General features: G+C 47.1%; 2 protein-coding genes across 9 annotated transcripts; both read right to left on the bottom strand.

Annotated features, from left to right (window-relative positions):
* On the bottom strand, positions 1-5818 carry ZSWIM9 (zinc finger SWIM-type containing 9). 7 transcript variants are annotated; one of them, XM_079950670.1, is made up of 4 exons: positions 5175-5818; positions 3626-3728; positions 3009-3261; positions 1-2222 (listed from the first exon to the last, which is right to left on the bottom strand). In XM_079950670.1, the coding sequence occupies exons 3-4, from the start codon at positions 3254-3256 to the stop codon at positions 851-853; spliced, it is 1620 nt and encodes a 539-aa protein (XP_079806796.1). In that variant the 5' UTR covers positions 3257-3261; positions 3626-3728; positions 5175-5818; the 3' UTR covers positions 1-850. The 7 variants fall into 7 exon arrangements, with proteins under 7 accessions (XP_079806796.1, XP_079806795.1, XP_079806793.1 ...); XM_079950669.1 differs by lacking the exon at positions 5175-5818 and adding an exon at positions 4811-5089; XM_079950667.1 differs by lacking the exon at positions 5175-5818 and adding an exon at positions 4467-4753.
* A 597-nt stretch (positions 5819-6415) lies between these two features.
* Positions 6416-18016, bottom strand: LOC307201445 (uncharacterized protein). 2 transcript variants are annotated; one of them, XM_079950675.1, is made up of 4 exons: positions 17817-18016; positions 11412-12363; positions 10258-10387; positions 6416-8588 (listed from the first exon to the last, which is right to left on the bottom strand). In XM_079950675.1, exons 2-4 carry the CDS (start codon positions 12243-12245, stop codon positions 8116-8118), a joined length of 1437 nt encoding a protein of 478 aa, XP_079806801.1. In that variant the 5' UTR covers positions 12246-12363; positions 17817-18016; the 3' UTR covers positions 6416-8115. The 2 variants fall into 2 exon arrangements, with proteins under 2 accessions (XP_079806801.1, XP_079806800.1); XM_079950674.1 differs by having other exon boundaries at positions 6416-8591; positions 17817-17999.
* Between the last annotated feature and the right edge of the window lie 1152 nt (positions 18017-19168).

Genomic DNA, 19168 nt, shown 5'->3' with positions numbered 1-19168 from the left:
TGAATAAATAAATGAGTGAATTTATTAGATCAGATAGTCAGATAGCATGGTATACATCCATCTATTTAGATACATTGCTTATTCCTAGGGCTCTGTGCATTTGGCTACTAGGAGAACTAATACGAGACATAAAATCCAGGTTCTGGAGTCAGTGGGCGTATTTGAGGTGGGGTAATTAAGAAGCTTAGGGGAGAGCTGAGCAGGACTGCTGTTGGTTAGAGGATGGGCTTTCAGCGACTTCCACTACTTTCTGCCTCCTCTTACAACTAACAAAATTAGAATATGCTTAACACCCTATCCTAGGCTGAGCTAGGCACACCTTTAGTCCACTGATTTCAGTAGATGGGTTCACGGAACTCTGCACAGGATTGTGCTGCAAATTGCATAAAGTAATGTATACAGAATTTAGCTTTCCTCACAAAAAAATTGAGCTACCTTGGTGCACAATCTTTATATTTTTTTTAAAGGCAATGTGTACACAGATCTGCTCACTGAAAATGGTCAGAACTTGGCTTTTTTTAGCTGTGCTTTGACTTGCATAATGAACTAGCATCCTGGGAACACTGGAAGCTGCCTTCTACTGAATAAGACGATCGGTCCATTAGTATTGGAATGTGGCAGTGCTCATGTGATGTTTTGTAGTACCCACCAAACTTTGGGCATATGGCTAGGTACTAGACGTCTGTCCAGCGACAGCTGGTCAGTAATCTGTCTAGTGCCCCAGGCTGGATCACTTCCACCCAAAGAAGTGTGGCAGCCAGCATCTTCCTCGTGCCGGCGTGGCAATTACAGAAGTGGTCACCGGGACTGTGTTCTGCCACTTTAATGGACCGGCACTTGGGCAACATAGCTAGCATTCCTCCTGGCCTGTGCAGTCTTGATGCCTATCTGGTGAGGTGGGAAGCAGGCAGGGGTCAAAAAGAGGCTCTCCAACCCAAAGGCGTGCGGCAAAGATGTGCCGGCAGGGCAGCTGGTGAGCCATGTAGATGGAACAGCTGCAAGTGGCCAGATCCTGGCTCACCAGGAAAGAGCAGGTGCTTCCCTCCAAGAGGTAGCCCTCAGGCGTGTCCTTGAGCTCATAGTGCGCATGGGGCACCAGGTCCAGTTCCTCGGCCACCAGATCAGCACTGTTGGGCAGGCAGGCGGTGTGGTACAGCTCAGCCACAGGTGCCACGTTGAACGTTGAGGTCTCCACATGCAGGGCTTGGAGATCTAGCAGGCCCTGAACGCAAGTGGCCAACACCATAGGAGGGGTGAGTACTGTCAGCAGCTTACGGCGGTGAGTGCTAAGGTGATCGAGGAAGGAACATTCCCAGTTCTTCTCAAAGGCCCAGCACTCTACCCACATGCCCTTGTGAGGGTGCCAGTGCTCCAGGAAGTACTGCAAAAAGGAGAGTGGGGCGACATCCTCCAGGTCGCTCAGGTACTGGCTGTAGACCCGCGGTGAGTCAGCATTTGCCAGGTTGAGCAACAGGTTACGGATCTGGTCCTCCTTCGGCACAGCCAGCTCGCAAGCTCTGCGGTAGAGGGCCTCCAAGACCTGCAGGCGGCAGATCTGCACCCGGGCACATGGCAGGACCTCCTCCACCGCGTCCAGCCCTGTGACCCCAGCCCCTACTGTGACCACCTTCACCCTCAACTTGATGTCCGGGGCACTCTGCACCAGCGAAGCCACAATGAATATAAGAAGGTCGGGCAGCCCCTGGCGTGCCAGGCAGTAGGCCACCTCACGCCCGCGCCCATTGGCATCTTGGCAAAGCACGGTGTAGAGCTCAAAGTCTGCATCAAGGCAGGCAGCGCGTTCCAAGAAGAGGCGAGCCGGGAAATGTTGCACAAGGTTGCACATGTGCGAGGTGGCCAGGAAGATGCTGTTGAGGACAGCCACATCCTCCTGGAAGACAAGCTTGACTTTGGCCCCTGGATCTGCCTTGAAGAGAGCGTCCAGAACAGCCAGGAGGTCGCACATGCCCTTGTCTTTGGCTTTGCTGTAGTCCTCCAGGTTCCAGATAAGGTCAGGTGCCAGAAAGCGCTTGGAGATGCTGTTGGTGATGCGGATGGGCAGCCCTAGGCTGGCTCTCAGCTGGTGCCGCTTGAAGTGATGGGCAAACTCCAGCTCTGACAGGCGGTGGTTGTGCTCCAGGTTGGCCTCAATCACCACCAAGCGGTCCTTCTTGGGGCCCAGGCGCAGAGTGATAGAAGCTGGGCAGTCGATCTTCTCACTGCTACAAAGGAGGAGATGGGGGGGGGGAATGGGTGTTTGTTTAGTAAGAAGCGATAGCACTATTGACACTGGACTCCAATGGATGCCAATAGTAACTGCTATCACTGCCAATCCCTCCCTGTCTGGGGCCCCGTCCCCCCATGGAGGAAATAGTTCACATGGAGTTGGGGAAAATAAAAATATCTCAAGCATATTGTGGATTTTTCAAAAGAAATCTTCTATGGCTTCATTTTTTGAAAAATAAAAAAATGAATGTATTGTAGTTTAGCCACCCAGAGTGGCTGCGACAACCTAGCCAGTTGGGCGGGGTATAAATATTATTATTATGACTATGACTATTATTTGCAGTGCTTATGTCAAAAAAGGCAAAAAGGGCCAACCAACTCTGTAGGTTTTATTCAGAAGAGCACGCCTTAATTCACTTGGGATTTTTAATTCAGGAGTAATTACAGCTCAAGGAATATCTTGTTCGGTGAGGCCCTATGAAGAAATCCTAGGGTTTTGCTTTCTATAGAGCAGGGATAAGCAACCTGAGCCCCACCAGAGGTTGCTGGACTACAGCTCCCATCATCCTTGCCCACTGGCCATGCTGACTTGGGCTGGTGGAACCCAAAAGCATCTGGAGGCTAAGCTATAGAAGAACAATCAGTGTCTCTTTGAGGGTCTCAATGATACTGGGGGAATGGGAATCAGAGAGAATTTTAGCATGTAAACAACTTGGAGCATGGGCCTGTGCAGCAGCATGCACACAGACAGCATTATATAATCAAACACACAATGGACTTACAGGCGGTTGCGTTGCACCGTGCTCTGCCCCACATAGGTCCCGCTGTGCTTGCAGATGAGACGCACAAAACGGAAGCGGAGTGTCTCGGCGAGGCTGGGCTGATAGTGCGGTGGGTTCTGGCGCAGTGAGATGAGTGGCTTCAGGCTGGCGATGATGAAGAGCACTTTGTGCTTTTCGCACCAGTCGTCGAAGAACGTGCTGAACTGGTGCCAGGTGTGAAACTCCCGGCCCAGGCCGAGGTCCCCCATGGCATCTGTGAGCAGAGGAGCACAGTCATTCAAATCATAAGAGAAAGCAGAAGGAGGAGGCAGTAAGATTGGCGGTTCCAGTGATAGCATTTGTAGCCAGCAATTTCCACCCAAAAAACTTCATATGTCTCTTAAGACACCTTCTGCAACCTAACCTTTCCTACAAGATGCATATCTCCATATTAAAATGCAGGCTTTTGTATTTTGTTTAGACACATTATGTAAAACACTATTTAGATTCCACAAATCTGGACACATGTTCTTGTTAAGTAGTTGAAGTTGTAATCCTATGCACACTTTTCTGGGAGTAAGTCATATAGGGAACTGGACTGCAAATTTGGTACACAATTAAGGAAGCTAGTACAGTACCTGCCAAAGTGAATATGCTTAAAGTCTTTTCTTTACAGAGATCCAGTATCCACTGGCAATCATGCCATGAAGACTTGTTGCCACTCTTTGGAGAAAAAGTAACCTGAAGAAAAATATATATGAAGATTTATAAAAGTACCAAATATGGGAATATTTTGAACTACTAGTAATTACCATGCCCATGGGAGGTTGTTGGTGCCTCTGAATTAAGACTGTAAGTAGCAAGAGATGTGATGCAGTTTTGGGGGTGCCCATTGCAAAGCTGAGGCAGGGCAGGAGATGCACTGCAGCTGTCAGATCTAAGTTGTGACAATGTTTATGTACTACAAGAAGTATGGCATGTCTGCGTATGGGTGCAAGAATGGAAAAGTTAATGGCACCTGTCACTTGGGCTCACCCAAATGGACTGAAGTTAGTAGGAAACTGAAAACAGTTATTCCTGGGCTGGCACATGATGGTTTGCACAAATCTGAGCCCGCTCACCCACCCACCCACTAATACATGCACACTCACTCACTCACACTTATTCATGCATGCAGACACAACAAAAACATGCATCATATGCTGCAAGAGACATAAATGTGTGCATTTAATCCATACAGCAGTAAATGCAAAAATATATATGCCTGTATGATGAGGAAGGGGAACATGCTTAAATGAAAGTGCACGTTTTTATGCATGCATTTTATAAGCTCGGCCAATTCGGAGCTGTGCGCTCTGGGGCCCCGACTCCCACCCTTCCAGCTTCAGAGAGCGCCCCCAGCTGTCTCTGGGAGTCCCAATCCCGTGTTACTCTTCGCACCCCCTCCGCCCGGCAAAGGACCCCGGATCGGACCCATACCTGGCCGGCTGTCTCCTTACCCCCTCCAGCCACCTTGGATCTCTGCCTGTCCGGGATGCGGCCAGAGAGCCAGGCCCGCTCCTAGCGAAACAAACCCGGGCGCTCCGTCTCCCGCTTGCTGATTCCGGCTGGGCGACGGAGGCGAGCCGCGAGCTCCGCCTGCTGGAGCTTCCAGCAACGCAGCCTGCTCCGTGGACGGCAGCACTGCGTTGCCAAGAAAGAGCAAAGTCTAGGTGGCTGGAGGAGCAGAACGGAAAGGATCACGAGGAGGGCTGACGAGGGAGGACGGCGCGCGAAGAAGAGGGTGCCTCTGACCGTGTGCAGAGTGCGTTCCCGTCTCTTACCTGGCCAACGCCAAGTCGCGCACTCGAGATTAGGAGCTGAATTTGGCTTGGAACTGGGAAGTCGCAGTAGCTCGGCAATCCCAGCGCGCCAGGTGATGACCGGGGAAGAGCTGGGTTCGAACCCCGACTTAGCGATGGGGGTTCAAGTTAGGCTAGTGACTTTCTCACAGCCTTACAGACCTCAGATAAAGAAGGAAACTGCTGCGCCCCCCTGCGCTTCTCAGAGGAAGAGCAGGGCAAACATGTCACGAATTAGCAACGCATGCACGCACACACACACACACACCCACACACCGGCTTTTTGCCGGAGGTAATGTCCTTAAATGAAATATTGTTGAAGGGAGGCTGGCTAATGTTCCCTTACTTTGCACGTGCTCACGAGGACCTCTTTATTACCGTGGCGCGAAACAAGTTTTGTAGCTGTAGTCTTCTCTACAAACAAACTAGGGGGAAAGCTGCACTTGTTGAACTTCCGCCTGAGTGTCAGCTGCTAAAAGGCACAAGAGAAAAGATGGCATGGGCGTGTTATTGTGTGGCCCGACTTTACTGAGGGTGGTCCTCTTGTTTGAAAGGCTCTCTTGCCCTCGCCTAGTTTAAAAATTGCTCATCAGCGCAGGGCCAGCCGACTGAGCGGGTACTCAAGCCCCTCCCTTGAGATGAATTTTATTTCCATTATAGAAACCATTTCTAAATGTAGGCCAGTATAAATGAGTATATCCAAATCTGTTTCCTTCCTTTCTGAATCGTTAAGTGGCCACCTAGCGCATTTAGGAAGTGCCTTCACTTTGCTCCTGGTGCAGAAGCGCTGTCGTCCTGACGCGTTGCCGCACGGCAGCTCGGACCCCACGGCACCGGGGCGCACCTGACGAGCCAGGGAGAAGTGTCCGGACTGCAGCTGAAATGAATGGAGCTGGAGCTGCCGATGGAAGAAACAGCGCGCCAGAGCCAGCGAAAGGGAGCGAAGGATGAGCCTCGCCTCCCTCCCTCCCACCCACCCCAGCGGATTGACAAGCATCTCGGCCACTCGCGAGGGCGCATTTGGGAGAAAGACGCGCAATTCTGCTCTGGCCGGGGCGCAGCTCGCCTTGGCTTCATTACTACGCGAGCAGCTCGGGAAGGTGGGCGCGTGGAGAGATTCCTTAATGGGCTGCCAGGGCTCAATCTGCGTAAGGTTGGGTGCCTGGGCAGACAGACAAGATGCCCCCTTTTGTGCCAGAGAAGAGAGAGCTGTGGTTGATGGGGGGAAATGTAGCATTTGTGCAGAAGGGTTATAGGGGTGTGTAAAGGAGAGGCTGAGTGTATGTATGGGCAGGACCACAGCCATCAAACGTGCAGAGTCCCTTGGGAAAGGCGTTTGTTATTCGTTAAAACAATTCCTTCTCTAACGCTGACAGGAGACTTTAAAATAAAACAGCATTTTTAAGGAGGAGCAGTGGCGTAGCGTGGGTTGTCAGCACCCGGGGCAAGGCAAGTAATTTGCACCCCCTAACCCATGGATTTGCGCCCAACGCGTGGATTTGTGCCCCCTAACCCTAACCCCCAGATGTTGTGCCCGGTGCGGCCGGCCCCCCCTGCACCCCCCACGCTACGCCACTGAGGAGGAGGATTTGGTAATCATCTCAATATTTCTATTCTTAAAACACTTTGGCAGCTGAGCCCCGTACAGTGCAATTCTATATGCATGCCAACTCAGACAGAAGTCCATGCTCAGTAAGTTGAGTGGAACTTATTTCTAGGTAAGGTAAGTGTATATGGAATTGGGAGTCTTAATTCTGCTTTGTGAGCTCTTTTCACGACAACAGTTATGTAACACAGGTTCTATTCATTGTCCATGGATTATAAACTAAGAGATAACAACTGAAGGATGGTTGTAGCCATGTAAAGCAGGATATGTAGAATTAAACATTGCTATTACAACATTAAACTTTTTTTAATGTGCAAACTACACAAAAATAAAGCTTTAATAAAAAATTTTTACGAAAACAATTCCTTTTTTTCTTTCTCTCTTTTTTAAAAAAACCCTAAAATTTACATATGCAGCTATAACCATTGCAGGTTTCCAAACATGCAATTTTGGTGTATCAACAGTGTTACAGGGGTTAAAACTGGTAGTGTTAGAAAGGCTTGAAATACTGAAACGTGTTTTGACAGGCTTGTACAAATAAACGGAGGCAGAGTTCCAAAAGCTACGTTAGCCATACGCAGTAGGATTTTTAAAAACTCCCCCCATCCTTTTGAATACCAGACCTCTCATTTCTTATCACAAACTACTTCTGAAATGCTTTAGTGGTATGGAAAGCTGTTATTTGAGGGGAAAAACACGAGTCCAAGGTCCCCTTGGGCATGTGAAACTATGGAGACTCTTTAATTCTTAAAAGTAAAAAAAAGTAAAAGTAAATTAATTGGGCAGGGAGAAAACTAGCGGAAGAGGGAGATCTCCTGCCACAAACTGTGAAAGGAGAAGTTTGAATGGACAACACATTTTTTTTAATGAATTGCTCCACTTCTAAACTGAGAGGCTATGAAAAAAGAAACACAAAGAAAAGTTGAATGTCAGTAAAACAAATCTCCTCCACGTTGCAATAGTGAGTATGTTTTGTTAAAGACCACCATGAAGGAGGAAGTGGTTTGAAGGCCTTTGAGGTGACACATTACCAGGAGTTTGCTCCAAACTAACAGAATTCTATGTCACTTCTTAGCCAAAATATGATTGGTTGGCACCCACCCACATGGCTTTCCAGGTCATCCAATACAGATACTTTGAGCTTGCATTCCTATTTATGATAATAAGTTATGAGGGTGAAGCTTATCTTTTCACTGCTCAGATTTCAATATTTAGACACCTATTCTGTCAGTTGAAAAGCGTGTGTGGATAAGATGCCGTTCAATCACATTGCGTTTGTGTGTAGTTTTTACTAGTTCTGCATGTAGGTCCTGTGCAACTGACACAACAGGGATCCTTGTCCATCTTTCACTCTCTTTCACAACGGCATTAGGAGGAGCAAAGATTTCCCACTGTAAATGCAGGTTGGGGCTTCTTTGCCTTCTTCCACCCCACTCCCCTCCATAAACTGACAAACATCCAAAGGAAAACAAACAAACATACAACCCATCTGAGCTGCTGAAGGCATTCTTTGCTTCGATTATGTTAAAGGTAACTATCTCATCATCAGAAGGCAGTTCCTGCTTCTAAAGAGTTCCAGGACAAAAATAAAAATAAAAAAGATCCCCTAGGTTTAGAGTATTTCCTAAAAAAAAAATTCTCTACATTCAAGTCAGCTACAATTCCCGCCTTTGCCTTCAAGTCAGCTGAAGGGCTCTTCTCTCTCCTGCATGCTCTGCTCTGCACTGAACTGCAGCCCAAAACTTTCTGTGCATTCGCAGCACCCGGCTTTCCTGTCGTGGCCCCCCTGGCCCGAATTCCACTTTGCATTCTTCCCGCAAAGTGAACAGCGGCTCGCTTCCTCCCGCAGGTGGGTTCTCATGTGGTTCACCAGGTTGAATTTGTGCAGGAACCTTTTCCCGCATTCGGTGCACTGGTGGGGCTTGACCCCAGTGTGGACCCTCCGGTGCCTGGTGAGGGTGGATTTGCGAGAGAAGTTCTTCCCGCATTCGGGGCACGGGAAAAGCGCGTCTTGCTTATTCACAGGCTGCTGGCCGTCAACATTCTGGCAGGCAAACTGGGCTGGCTGCAAGGTGGGCAGCATCCGGCTTCTCTGCTTCTTTATGCTTTCCTGTATTAGAAAGCCCCCCTCGTTTTTGGTCTGGATCTCTTCACCTGCTGGGTGGAAAGAGAAATTCCCATTTTAAGCAATCTATCAGACTGGTAGAAACGCTTGATAATTTCGCTGTTGGAAAGAAGGTGGTGTGTGTGAGAGAGGTGCTAAAAGCTGAAGGGTTGCTGCTGGAAGACATGCAATCTGATCCATAACGTATTGCTTCGCCTCCCTTCCTAAATATGTGGGAACTAGTTAAGATTCTGCATTGGCAAGGGAGGCAGAAGGTTATTTAGGGTGGTCTACATGGTTCTTCTCTATCCTTTATAACCTCTCAATTAAGCATTTTAATTGCGCACTATTTTTTTAAAAAAGGAAATACTTATTACAGATTGGTTTGCTTTATCCTGAATTTAAATGTTGTTGTTGGTTTGCTCCTGTTGTGGAGCAGCTATATAAATGCAGCAAGTGAAACAAATAATCCTGTAAAGTAGATTGGACTGAGAGCTGGCGGCTCACAGTGACATAATGAACTTCATGGCCAAGTGGGGATTTGAGTCCTATTTCAATACTATAACCATTACTGAACACTGGCTGTCAACTCTGCACATGCCCTGGAGCTGTCACCTCCAGTTAGTTACTTATTTACATAATTTATAACCTGGACCTTCAACATAAATTAATGCAACCAGGGTGGTTAACAAAGTAGCAAGGAAAGTATACTTTAAAAAATAATAAATCAAACAACAAACCATTCAAATAGACAGGAACCATCCAAAATTGTACAGTGTTAAACATGCTAAGATTAGCAGCTCTTAACAGTCTGGGGAAACAGAAATGTTTCTGCCTGGTTTCTAAAGTATAGTACCAAGGGGGCTGCCTACGGAGGATATGCCAAGGCTAGGAGCCACCACTGAAAAGGCGCTCTCTCTGGTTGCCACCCTCTGCACTTCAGAGGATGGGGGAATCCTGAGAAATGCCTTATATATGATGATCTCAGTGGACAGGCATATTGATGCAGGAAGAAGGCAATGTAAAGGTATTTCAATCTTTAACCGTGGAGGCTTCAAAGGCTAGGACCAACACTTTGAATTGCGCAAAGCGTAGAGAGAAACACTTAATATCATGCTAACACAATGAATGGTACTGGGTTGGATCCAGACTTGGGCTGCAATCTTATACCCACATCACTTGGGAGTAAGCCCCATTGAACTTAATGGGACTTACTTCTGAGTAGATGCGTATAGTTTTGCACTACAAGCTAATTGCACTTGGTTCCCACAGAAATCAAGTGGACCTAAGTCTAACTGACTAACTTTTCACTTGGCTTTTAATGGGAACTGAGTAAAACTAAGTTTGTCTGGATGCAGCCCATTACAAATATGAGTCTTAGCACTGAAAATAGGACTTCGCCTCATGATCTCTCTCAAATGCATTCCACAAAAATATGCCATTTTAGACATGAATAACTGAGGCTAAGTGTGACTTCCTTGAAGTACAGAATGAATGCACAACAGAGGTGTCACGTGAGCCTATTTTTCTCCGATCCAAGGTACTGCACAACACACTGGCTGCCTTGTGTTGATAATCCCAGAGCTGGGAACATAGAAAGGGAGGAAATATTCCAAGCGGGTGGGAGTCGGGAGAGAGAGAGAGACAGTGAAAAACAGTATAGGAGAGCAACCCGTTAATACTCTCACCTGTACTAGAATGCTATTGCAAAATCCTTACCCAACGAAGTGGCATTTTCGTTCACCTCCTCCTTGGCATCTCTGCAAAGCATCGTCTGCCTGGTGTCCAAGGGCACTTGATCAGTTTCTGGGAAGCTCACAGCCTCCTCGAGTACAAAAGGCCCCAGCACCTGAAAAAACAGCAAGGACCCCATTCAAGCCAGAGAGGGGTATGTTCATTGGAGAATTGGAAACGTCAGTTCAAAAATATAAAGGCTACAGGTTCAGTCTCCGGAGCCATCACTTTAAAAGGAGCACAGATTTGAAGGCAAGCAAGGAAAGAGCTCTGTCTGGAAAGCAACATTCAGTTGAGGAAGAGAGAGAGAGAGAGAATGTGCATGTGTACTGGGCTAGGTGAGCAGAGGCCTGATTCAGGGCTCATTCAAATGTGCACAATGAAGGGGAGGCTTGAATTAACAGTGCAGGAGTTAAGGCATGGCTCCTGTTGCTTCCTCACATGCACTGCTGTTTCATTGTGAACAAGAGAGAAATGAATCGGTTTAGCAAAGGACTTCACATTTAACAAAATGGAAGTTTCTACGTTGATGTTAGCCATTTCGTTTGCAAGCCACTTTTAACCACAGCGTACAGAAAAGTTAAAATGAAACAAACCTTCCCCACATACCCTTCCTGTGAATATAGCTTCCAAACGGGACATGATTCCACACCTATCACACAAACCTCTCTGTATGTGCAGCTTGTAGTGGTATAGTCCCTCTGTCTGTGAGGACTGCACCACCTCAGTTATGTACATTCTGTTATATTGGTGTGTATTCTGGGACTGTGAGGATGCAGTACATACCAAGTGAAAAATTTAGAATCATGAATCAGCTTATAGTGGTTTTTTTTTTAAAACTATGCGTAAACCTTACGAGATTTGTCCAATACTGAATGAAATATTACAAGCTCAAAAGAAAAGGCAGAGTTTCTAACCTTCGGAGCACAGCACATCAGCACCCACATAGCAACCACTACTTTTAGGGTTTTATATGCATTCTTGTGTACAAATGGCAAAGAAAAGCTTTTTAATAAATATAAAATTGATATTTCCCAGGGTTCTGTGCAAGCATTTCAATCTTGCAGTAGACCTCAGCAACATGATCACAACCCTGTAGCTTCCTAAAACATCCTGTTACTACTACAAAAAGTTCTCACCTGCTGATCCCACCTCTCGCCTTCCTGCTGCTTCAGCAGGAAATGCTCTGCCAGGGTCACGGCCTGAACGCAGGTCTTGGGGCGATACTCCTGAACCCAGTCCTGCATTTCCTCTGGCAGGATGGTCAGGAACTGCTCCAGGACCAACAGCTCCACAATCTGCTCCTTGGTGCGGCTTTCTGGCTCCAGCCAGCGGTGGCAGAGACCCCGCAGGCGGGCGCAAACCTCGCGAGGGCCCTCGGCCTCCTGGTAGCGGAAGTGCCTGAAGTTCTGGCGCTGCCTCTCCAGACTGACGGCATCCTCTCGCAAGATGGCGGCCTTCACTTTCCCATAATCCCCGCTCTCTCTGGGATCCAAGTTATTGTAGGCCTGGAGCGCGGCTCCATTGAGGGCGGGCATGAGCCGCGTCACCCACTGTTCCTTCGGCCACTTGCAGGCCTCAGCCACGTCCTCAAAGGTAGCCAGGTAGGTCTCAACGTCTTCCGTCAATGTGAGTTCTGGCACTTGCAGGTTCCTCCACGCAGGCGACTGAACTGGCGTGAGATCTGGGGTTGGCAATTCCTGTTGCCCCTGAATCTCCCACCGCTGGGGTGTTTCCAGCCGTTCGCTCCTGGTCTGCTGAGGTGTTATCAGCCTCAGGCCGCCTCCAGCTGTCCCAACCTGCACAATACGGTAGGTTTTAACTGAACCCTCTGATATTCCCAGTGCATCAGAACCCATTGGGTCTGGCTCCTTCTCCATTTTCACCGATGGCTGCACTCTTTGCTCCAGTGGTGCCGGACACTGGAGATACTGGGCTACCATATTCCGCTTGGCTGCCATTTTCCTCCTCATTTTTGAATCGGTTTATGTGAGTTTATGTGGCCTTTCACTAGGGTTTCCAACACCCAATTTGCCACCAGGAGAGCCTATCAGCTGCGGAAAACTCCTATGGCTGTTTCTTGATGCCAACCTGGAGGGGTGATAATCACACAAAAAATGGTAAGAATTAGAACCATTTAAATTGTAATTTCAGCAACATTATTAACAAGGCAGCAGGCTTCAATCAATCCATAGGTCAGCAAGGGCTCTAAAAATCTACCAGTTTGCTAGTCTTGTGAAAGATATTTCTTATGCTTGAAATATCATATTAGCTAGAATGAAGGCACAAAAAGTTCAGGCAAAACAAACAAGCAAAAACAATCTGATTCTGTCTTCTGAAAAGGGTGTGTAACAGCGGTATTTGAAAATAAGCAACACATTTCTTGCAAACCTCTTAGAGGTTTTACTACAGTCAATCAGTATACGTTTTGTAAAATAAGCAAGCACACATTTAGGCTCCTTCTGCATCAAAAAGCTGGCTTGGTTACATTTAAAACTGTCTTCAGAGGCAGCCCTACATATAACACATTGCAGTAATCTATCCTAGAGGTTACCAGAGCGTAGTCAACATTAGTTAGGCTATCCTTGTCCAGACAGGGGTGCAGCTGGGCCACCAGCTGAAGCTGATGGAAGGCACACTGTGCCACTGAGGCCATCTGAGCCTCAAGCAACAGCAAGGGATCCAGAATATGGTCACCAGATTTTTTTCAGTAAATCTGGGGACACTTTTTTTTGAAGCTGAATAGCAACAGGAAGCCAGTAGTGGGGATGGTGAGGCAAAAAATAAGATCCTAGGCCCAGGCACACATGCATATTGTATAAAGGTGCAAAGCCCTTCTTTTGCACCCTGTGAAACATAAATGCACAGAGTTTTTAAAAAAACTGGGCAATGGCCACTCGCCTGCAACTCCCGAGCCTTCCCCAATCAGTCAAAACAAAGGGGGAAGGGGGCAGGAGATCTGTACCGCTGGACGTCCCCGGTTCCCCTTCAGCAGTGGCAGCAGCAGTCAGCAGCCCAGAGCCAGCCTGGTAGCGCAGTTGGCTCTGGCTGGCTTCAGGAGCTGCTTGCCTCTGTGGCACCCGCCAGTTTGCCTCCCAGAAGTCCCCATATGATGAGTTTGTGTGCAACACATCAAATAGAGACTTCCGGCAAGGAAAAATGGCAGGCACCATAGCAGCGAGCAGTAAGTAGCTCTTGAAGCCAGCCAGAGCCAACTGCGCTACTAGGCTGGCTCTGGGCTGCTGCTGCCACATTACCTGGGGACAGATTTGCAAATCTGGAGACTGTCCCCAGGAACCAGGGACATCTGGTAACCCTAATCCAGAAGTACCCCCAAGCTGGGTACCCGCTCCTTCATGGGGAGCATAACCCCATCAAGAGAAGGCAAACCTATTACTTTTTTTACACCAGAGAAATCTGGGAACACGTAGTGCGATTCTGAGCCAGATCTTGGGCTACTTTCCCTCCCCCTGCCCACACACATTTGTTCCCATCAGTACCTGCAAATGTATTAACTGATACACTTGTTAGACCAACATATACTGTAGATATATATATATATATGGCAATCCTACTATGCCCTGTTCAAAAACCACTGCAATAAAATCAAACAAGAGAAGCAAAGCAGGATGAAGTCAGGAAAGGACAGAAAAATGAAACACAGGGTATTTTTTGAGGGGTGAGTGGGTAGATCTTACTGGTCTGATTTCTCACGTGCAGTGGTGCTTCTTGCCAACCAAGAAGTCCAGCGACTTCCAAGTCCACCCAAGTGTTCTCCACAGCTGCCTCAGATGGTCAATGCCTTACCCACACTTCTTGCCTTTGCAATTCCCATTGCTTTCTGGAATGGATGGCACCACTCCTCTCCGCCCTCCCCCTACCCACCCACCCTGAGCATGCTCAGATCAAATGGGCTGTGCAACTGACTAGGCCTCATTGCACCCATGTGGTCACAGACCACTTTGTATTTCCCACAAACAGTAGAGCACTGTTAAGAATGTATGCAATTGGCCGAGCATTGCAGACAAAAGGCCAGCCCAGGAGAGAGCATTGGCTTCACAAAAGAAGGCCATCAACTTAGCCGGACTGCCAGGCTCCTTTCTTTTCCAGGATTCTGCCCCCACCCATGCACAATAATCACCTTCACAAATACATGCGCATTATTATCTGCCCACAGTGCTTAGTTTCTATGGCCACATGCATACCAGAGTTTATACTTTTTTAAAAGTTGTTTAAGCCTCTAGGCAGGCCTAAAGTGTTGGGGTTTTTTTAGCCATCTATGTGCAGGGATTAGCACATTCTTAAGAACATTATCACTTAACTACAGAAAAAGATAAATTCTGTGCCTTTTAACAACAACATTAGAAGCACTTTCCTGCTATTGGGAGACTAAAAGTTTACCAGTTGACTTCTGTTGGTCATGCAGCTGTGAAATACCTGAAACATTCACTTTTAAAAAGAGGGAGTATTGTTACCACATACACAACATCACATCCTTCTACTTCACATAATTAAACCTGAGTATAAATACCAGCCTCTGGTTCCACAGGTTTAACACAGATTTAAAAAAAAACACCATTTCCCCCCCTTGCCCATAAGCACCTATTCAAAGGGTGAGGGAAATGGCAGGCTTTAACCACCCATTTTGGGATTCATAGGGGAGAGCTGCTCATTCTAAATACACTTGGGAAGGAGATGGAGGTCACCACATACAGCAGAATGAGATGGGCTATCCTGGGTCACTAGAAAGGGCAATATCATTTATGATTGTGGGAATGGGCAACATTTGCACCTCGAATAATAAGAAATATAAAAGGTCAAAACAACAATAACCCACTGACACCTGGGAAGTTGACCCAGTAGGAAATGGTCTGAGATCGGCTCCTTAAATTGCTAAGGTTTTTTTGTTTTATCTGCAGGAAGCTTGGCAGTGGGAGAGCCAACAAAAATGTCCCCACCTTTGGTCTGAAGTGGTGTAACCCACCCCACCATCTCTAGATTCTACCACCAGCTCATCCTGCCACTTGAGGAGACCCAGGTCCTAGTGACAGCCTAATTGAGTTCAGCAAAACACCTGAGAAGCTGCACACTGGCTTGGCTTGTGAGAGCTCCTCAATGATGGATGCTGCATAAAGTGCTGGAGCTTCCAAGATTCCAAGAAACCTTTCCCTCCACGCGTTGAAGTCAGCTGTTCCCCTCTGGGCTCCAGTGCTCTTAACAACTACATGACAGGAAGCAATTGAACAGGTGCAGCAATTCAGAGCCAGGGGAAGAGGTCGATAGGGAAAAGTTTATTCTGCCAAGTTTCTGCCCCTTATGCAGCTGTTGAAAGACAAAGAATGCCTGCCAGATGGTGGCTGCCCTAATGCTCAGGAAAAGGCTTTTTGCACATGTTCAGAGGCACCCTCTATAATTTTCTTCAGTAATAATAAGTACTAAATTACCTCAGCATAGCATAAGTATGATTTCCAGGTTCCAAATTTAAAGCCTGGTTTAAGCTCTGAATGTGACTATGACTGGTGGGTTAATCAGATGTATCAAGAGGGAGGCTTTATTTACAAATAGTTAACATTTTAAACTTTCTGATGGTAAGAGCTGTTCAGCTGTGGAACAGACTCCATTTGAAGGTGGTAGACTCCTGTTTTGGAGGTTTAGAAGCAGAGGTTGGATGGTCATCTGTCATGGATCCTTTAGTTGAGATTCCTGCATTGCAGTGGTTGGACTAGATGACCCTCGGGGTCCCTTTCAACTCTACAATTCTACGTTTCTATAACTGTTTGAAATATAGCATGGTTTAGCTTCTTATAAGACATTGAGCCATTAGTCAGCATATATTCCCTCTGGAAAAAAGGAACAATATTTGAGTTACATTGCATTATGGCTGAATGAGTTTTAATTGATTGTTTGATTTGCATATGAATAAAACAGTAGTTTTGGAGGGGGAAAGTATTCTTCCTTTGTTTGTATGTGACATTTTAGAAGAGGGATTAACTTCTGTGTGGGTGTGAAGGGGGAAAGCCCACCATTTAATATCTTACCCCTATTTGTCAGGGATGCCTTTGCAGCTGATTAAACTGCAGTTAGTTAATCAATTACAGATTGCAGCTTTAGCTAATATCGCAAAAAGAAACACGAAATTCTAAAACACTTTGCATGCAGTTTATAACAAGGCAGGGTGCAAAATCTCCAACCCCCTTTCTCCTTACCTCATTTCCTTACATCTACCTGCCCCCCCCCCCAGTAAACAGCGTGACTCGCTTTTCAGTGCCCAGATTTCAAAACGGAAGATACAGTAAATGATTGCCATGCTGTGAATCAATAAATAATTCTCCATACTTTAGGTGAGCTCTGCACATGTATTAATTGTAGAAAAGGACATTTTCGCAGGTGCAATTCTTCCAACCCCTTCAGTACTATTGCACCAGAACACCCTGTCCCTGCAGAAACTTCCAGTCCAAAGCTCACAAGCAATCCTATGCACGTTGACTCAGCAGGAAGCCCCACCGTGTTCAGTGGACCTTACTCCCTAGTAAGAATGTTTAGGATTGCAGCCTCAGTTTATCAAAACGCTAAACCAAAGAAAAAGTGCATGGTGTTCACTCTACAGAACACATAGATGTAGCTACCTAGTCTTCACACCTTATTAAGGCTATAGTCTAAACATATCTGCCTGGGAGCAAGTCTCAATGAACCCGAATCTGATTTACTTCCGAGCAAGCGGGCGCAGGATCAGGCTGCACAGACCTAGGCGACCGGTTTAGTGGGGCTTGGTCCCAAAGAAGCGTGCATAGGATTGCGGGCATATTTATTTAATGACTTGACTGAAGCCGCTTTCTTGCCAGCGTTACTGGCGAGCGCCCTTAACTCCTCCCATTGCTCCCGCAGGGTCATAAAACAGGCTATTAAGAAGCATTTCTAAACCCTCCTTTGACAGCCGAAATAAATTAACGTTCTGTTCCGCAAGATTTTAAGTGGTCTGGGCTAGACTCTCTCTGTCTCCCCACCCCGCTATCCTATCTCGTCAAAGAGAAGCGAGCGAGCACTTTTAAAAAGCGGCAGGTATAACGCAGGTAAATTAGGGACAGATGGTTTCCGCCTCCCCCACCCCACCTCGCTCCCCGGAGAAGTCATTTCTCCATGCAGCAAGTTTCCAGGTTACGCAGAACTCTTCGCCCGGCAGCTGATGCGCTGCTCATTTCTACGGTCTACGACTGCACAAAGCAAACGGGGGCAGAGGAGCAGGTGCAACCAGGTACCCAGAACGTTGCAGCAGCTCAGGACGAGGCAACTATACCTTTGGTGAGCCCTGGCTGAAATTAAGTTCTGCCCGGCAGCATGCACTAAACACAAATCACGGCAGGGTGGCTAAAGGGTGCAACTCTCATCTGTGTCTAGTGGTTCTGAAAATGCAACTTTCGCCAGGGCGGCTGCTGCGGCTGCTGCTGCGGGCTGTTCTGCTCGAGCTTCTGCCGGCGGTTAATTTCCAAATAATAAAAAAAGAGGTACCGGGGCTCAGAACTGCCCGGAAACCACATCCCTCTGACCTGGGAAGTCCTTCCCCCTGGTGATCCCAGATGTGTGGGAAATTGGCCGTGGTTATGCAGTGGCGTTGGCAAAGCACGTTGTCTGTGTTCAGAGGCACTTTCCTCTCGCTCGCTCTTTCATTTGTTCCCGGCGATGAGCTTCCCGGCGTTGGAAAAAAAGGCACTCGGCGCTCAGATCCGTTTCAAACGAAGCCTTAAATTTTTGCTAAGTAAGACGAGAAAGGGTTAACGGGCGGAGCTCTCTGGGTCCTAGAGCCGCCTTGATTGTTTTGGAAGTAGGGGGTTCCTTTTCCCGCTGCACAGCTGGGGAATGCAAGAGCTTTTCAGGGTGAGTTGGGGTGGCTGTAACCGGGACACAATTGGTGTGTGTGTGTGTGTATGGATAAAGAAAGCCAAACAGAATAGATAAGCTACAGCTGGGTTTTTTTGGGTTTTTTTACCAGTATGGAACAAACTACGCTCCGATTTTGCGCATATCGACTTGGAAGTTCCTCTAAGCTCCTTGGGACTTATTCCCAGTAAATGTGAATAGGATCGCAGCCTCAAAGCTATTGCTCAAAAAACAAACACACCCCTCCTTGTTTGTGCTTGCTTTGTAAGTTTGCTGCCTAAAAAGCGAATGTCCTACTTCCGTGCACCAATAGTTTTATACAGTGCAAGTCGAGTTCAGAAAGTCTGCAGATTCTACCGTTTGGGAGCTAACTTTTAAGTGGAATTGTTTTCCCACACACCTTTTTTTTCCAGGAGCAACGTCAGGTAGAATTGCCAACTTTTCAAGTGGACTCTTATGCAGCTCTGCCTTTCATAGCGACTTCCTGTGCAGACATCATCTCCTTGATGTGTTTTGGGTGCGGGCAGCCTGGGATCACCTGTTGGATTGTTAAAGGCCACAAAAACCGCCAAGGCTCATTAGTTGGTTTGCTGGTGCGAGGACTCTGGTCTGCCTAGGGAACCTGGAAGTCTCAGAATATGTAATGATCAGAACTGTGGTTGTTCAGTGGGTGAAAGAAAGGTCCTCTTTGCATGTTCAAAGATAAAACATTTAGGGACCAATTGGGAAGCTGACCCCACTTGTTTGTTCTTCCACTAGCATAATGTTCTGCTGTCACCTGCCATCCCAGTTTTGCACCGTGAATTGCAAGCAGAGGCTCTGTAAAAGTAATAATAATGATATATGCTACCCTGTTTCCCAAGTAGTTCAGGGCATCATCAACATTAATTTCATTTAACACTTCCCTTTTGCAATGAAGTCTCAAAGCGATTTGAAAACAGTGAAATACAGGATATAAAAACAATTTATAACCAGAGAAGGTTTAATCACTAGTAACAGTATACATAGAATGCTCATCCAA

Source organism: Podarcis cretensis (genome assembly GCF_951804945.1).
Source record: "Podarcis cretensis genome assembly, chromosome: 13".
Classification (NCBI taxonomy): domain Eukaryota; kingdom Metazoa; phylum Chordata; class Lepidosauria; order Squamata; family Lacertidae; genus Podarcis; species Podarcis cretensis.
The sequence above is the reverse complement of the archived record's forward strand: the minus strand, read 5'-3'. Positions and strand labels throughout refer to the sequence as shown.

Excerpts from the sequence above, each read along its gene's own strand:
- ZSWIM9 (XM_079950670.1), bottom strand. The coding sequence starts at position 3,256 with ATGGGGGACCTCGGCCTGGGCCGGGAGTTTCACACCTGGCACCAGTTC. Across the intron at positions 2,223-3,008 it reads ACGGTGCAACGCAACCGCCT|CAGTGAGAAGATCGACTGCC; the intron begins GTAAGTCCATTG and ends CCTCCTTTGTAG.
- LOC307201445 (XM_079950674.1), bottom strand. The coding sequence starts at position 12,245 with ATGAGGAGGAAAATGGCAGCCAAGCGGAATATGGTAGCCCAGTATCTC. Across the intron at positions 10,388-11,411 it reads GCGAGAGGTGGGATCAGCAG|GTGCTGGGGCCTTTTGTACT; the intron begins GTGAGAACTTTT and ends CTGTTTTTTCAG. Across the intron at positions 8,592-10,257 it reads CGAAAATGCCACTTCGTTGG|CAGGTGAAGAGATCCAGACC; the intron begins GTAAGGATTTTG and ends CTTTCCACCCAG.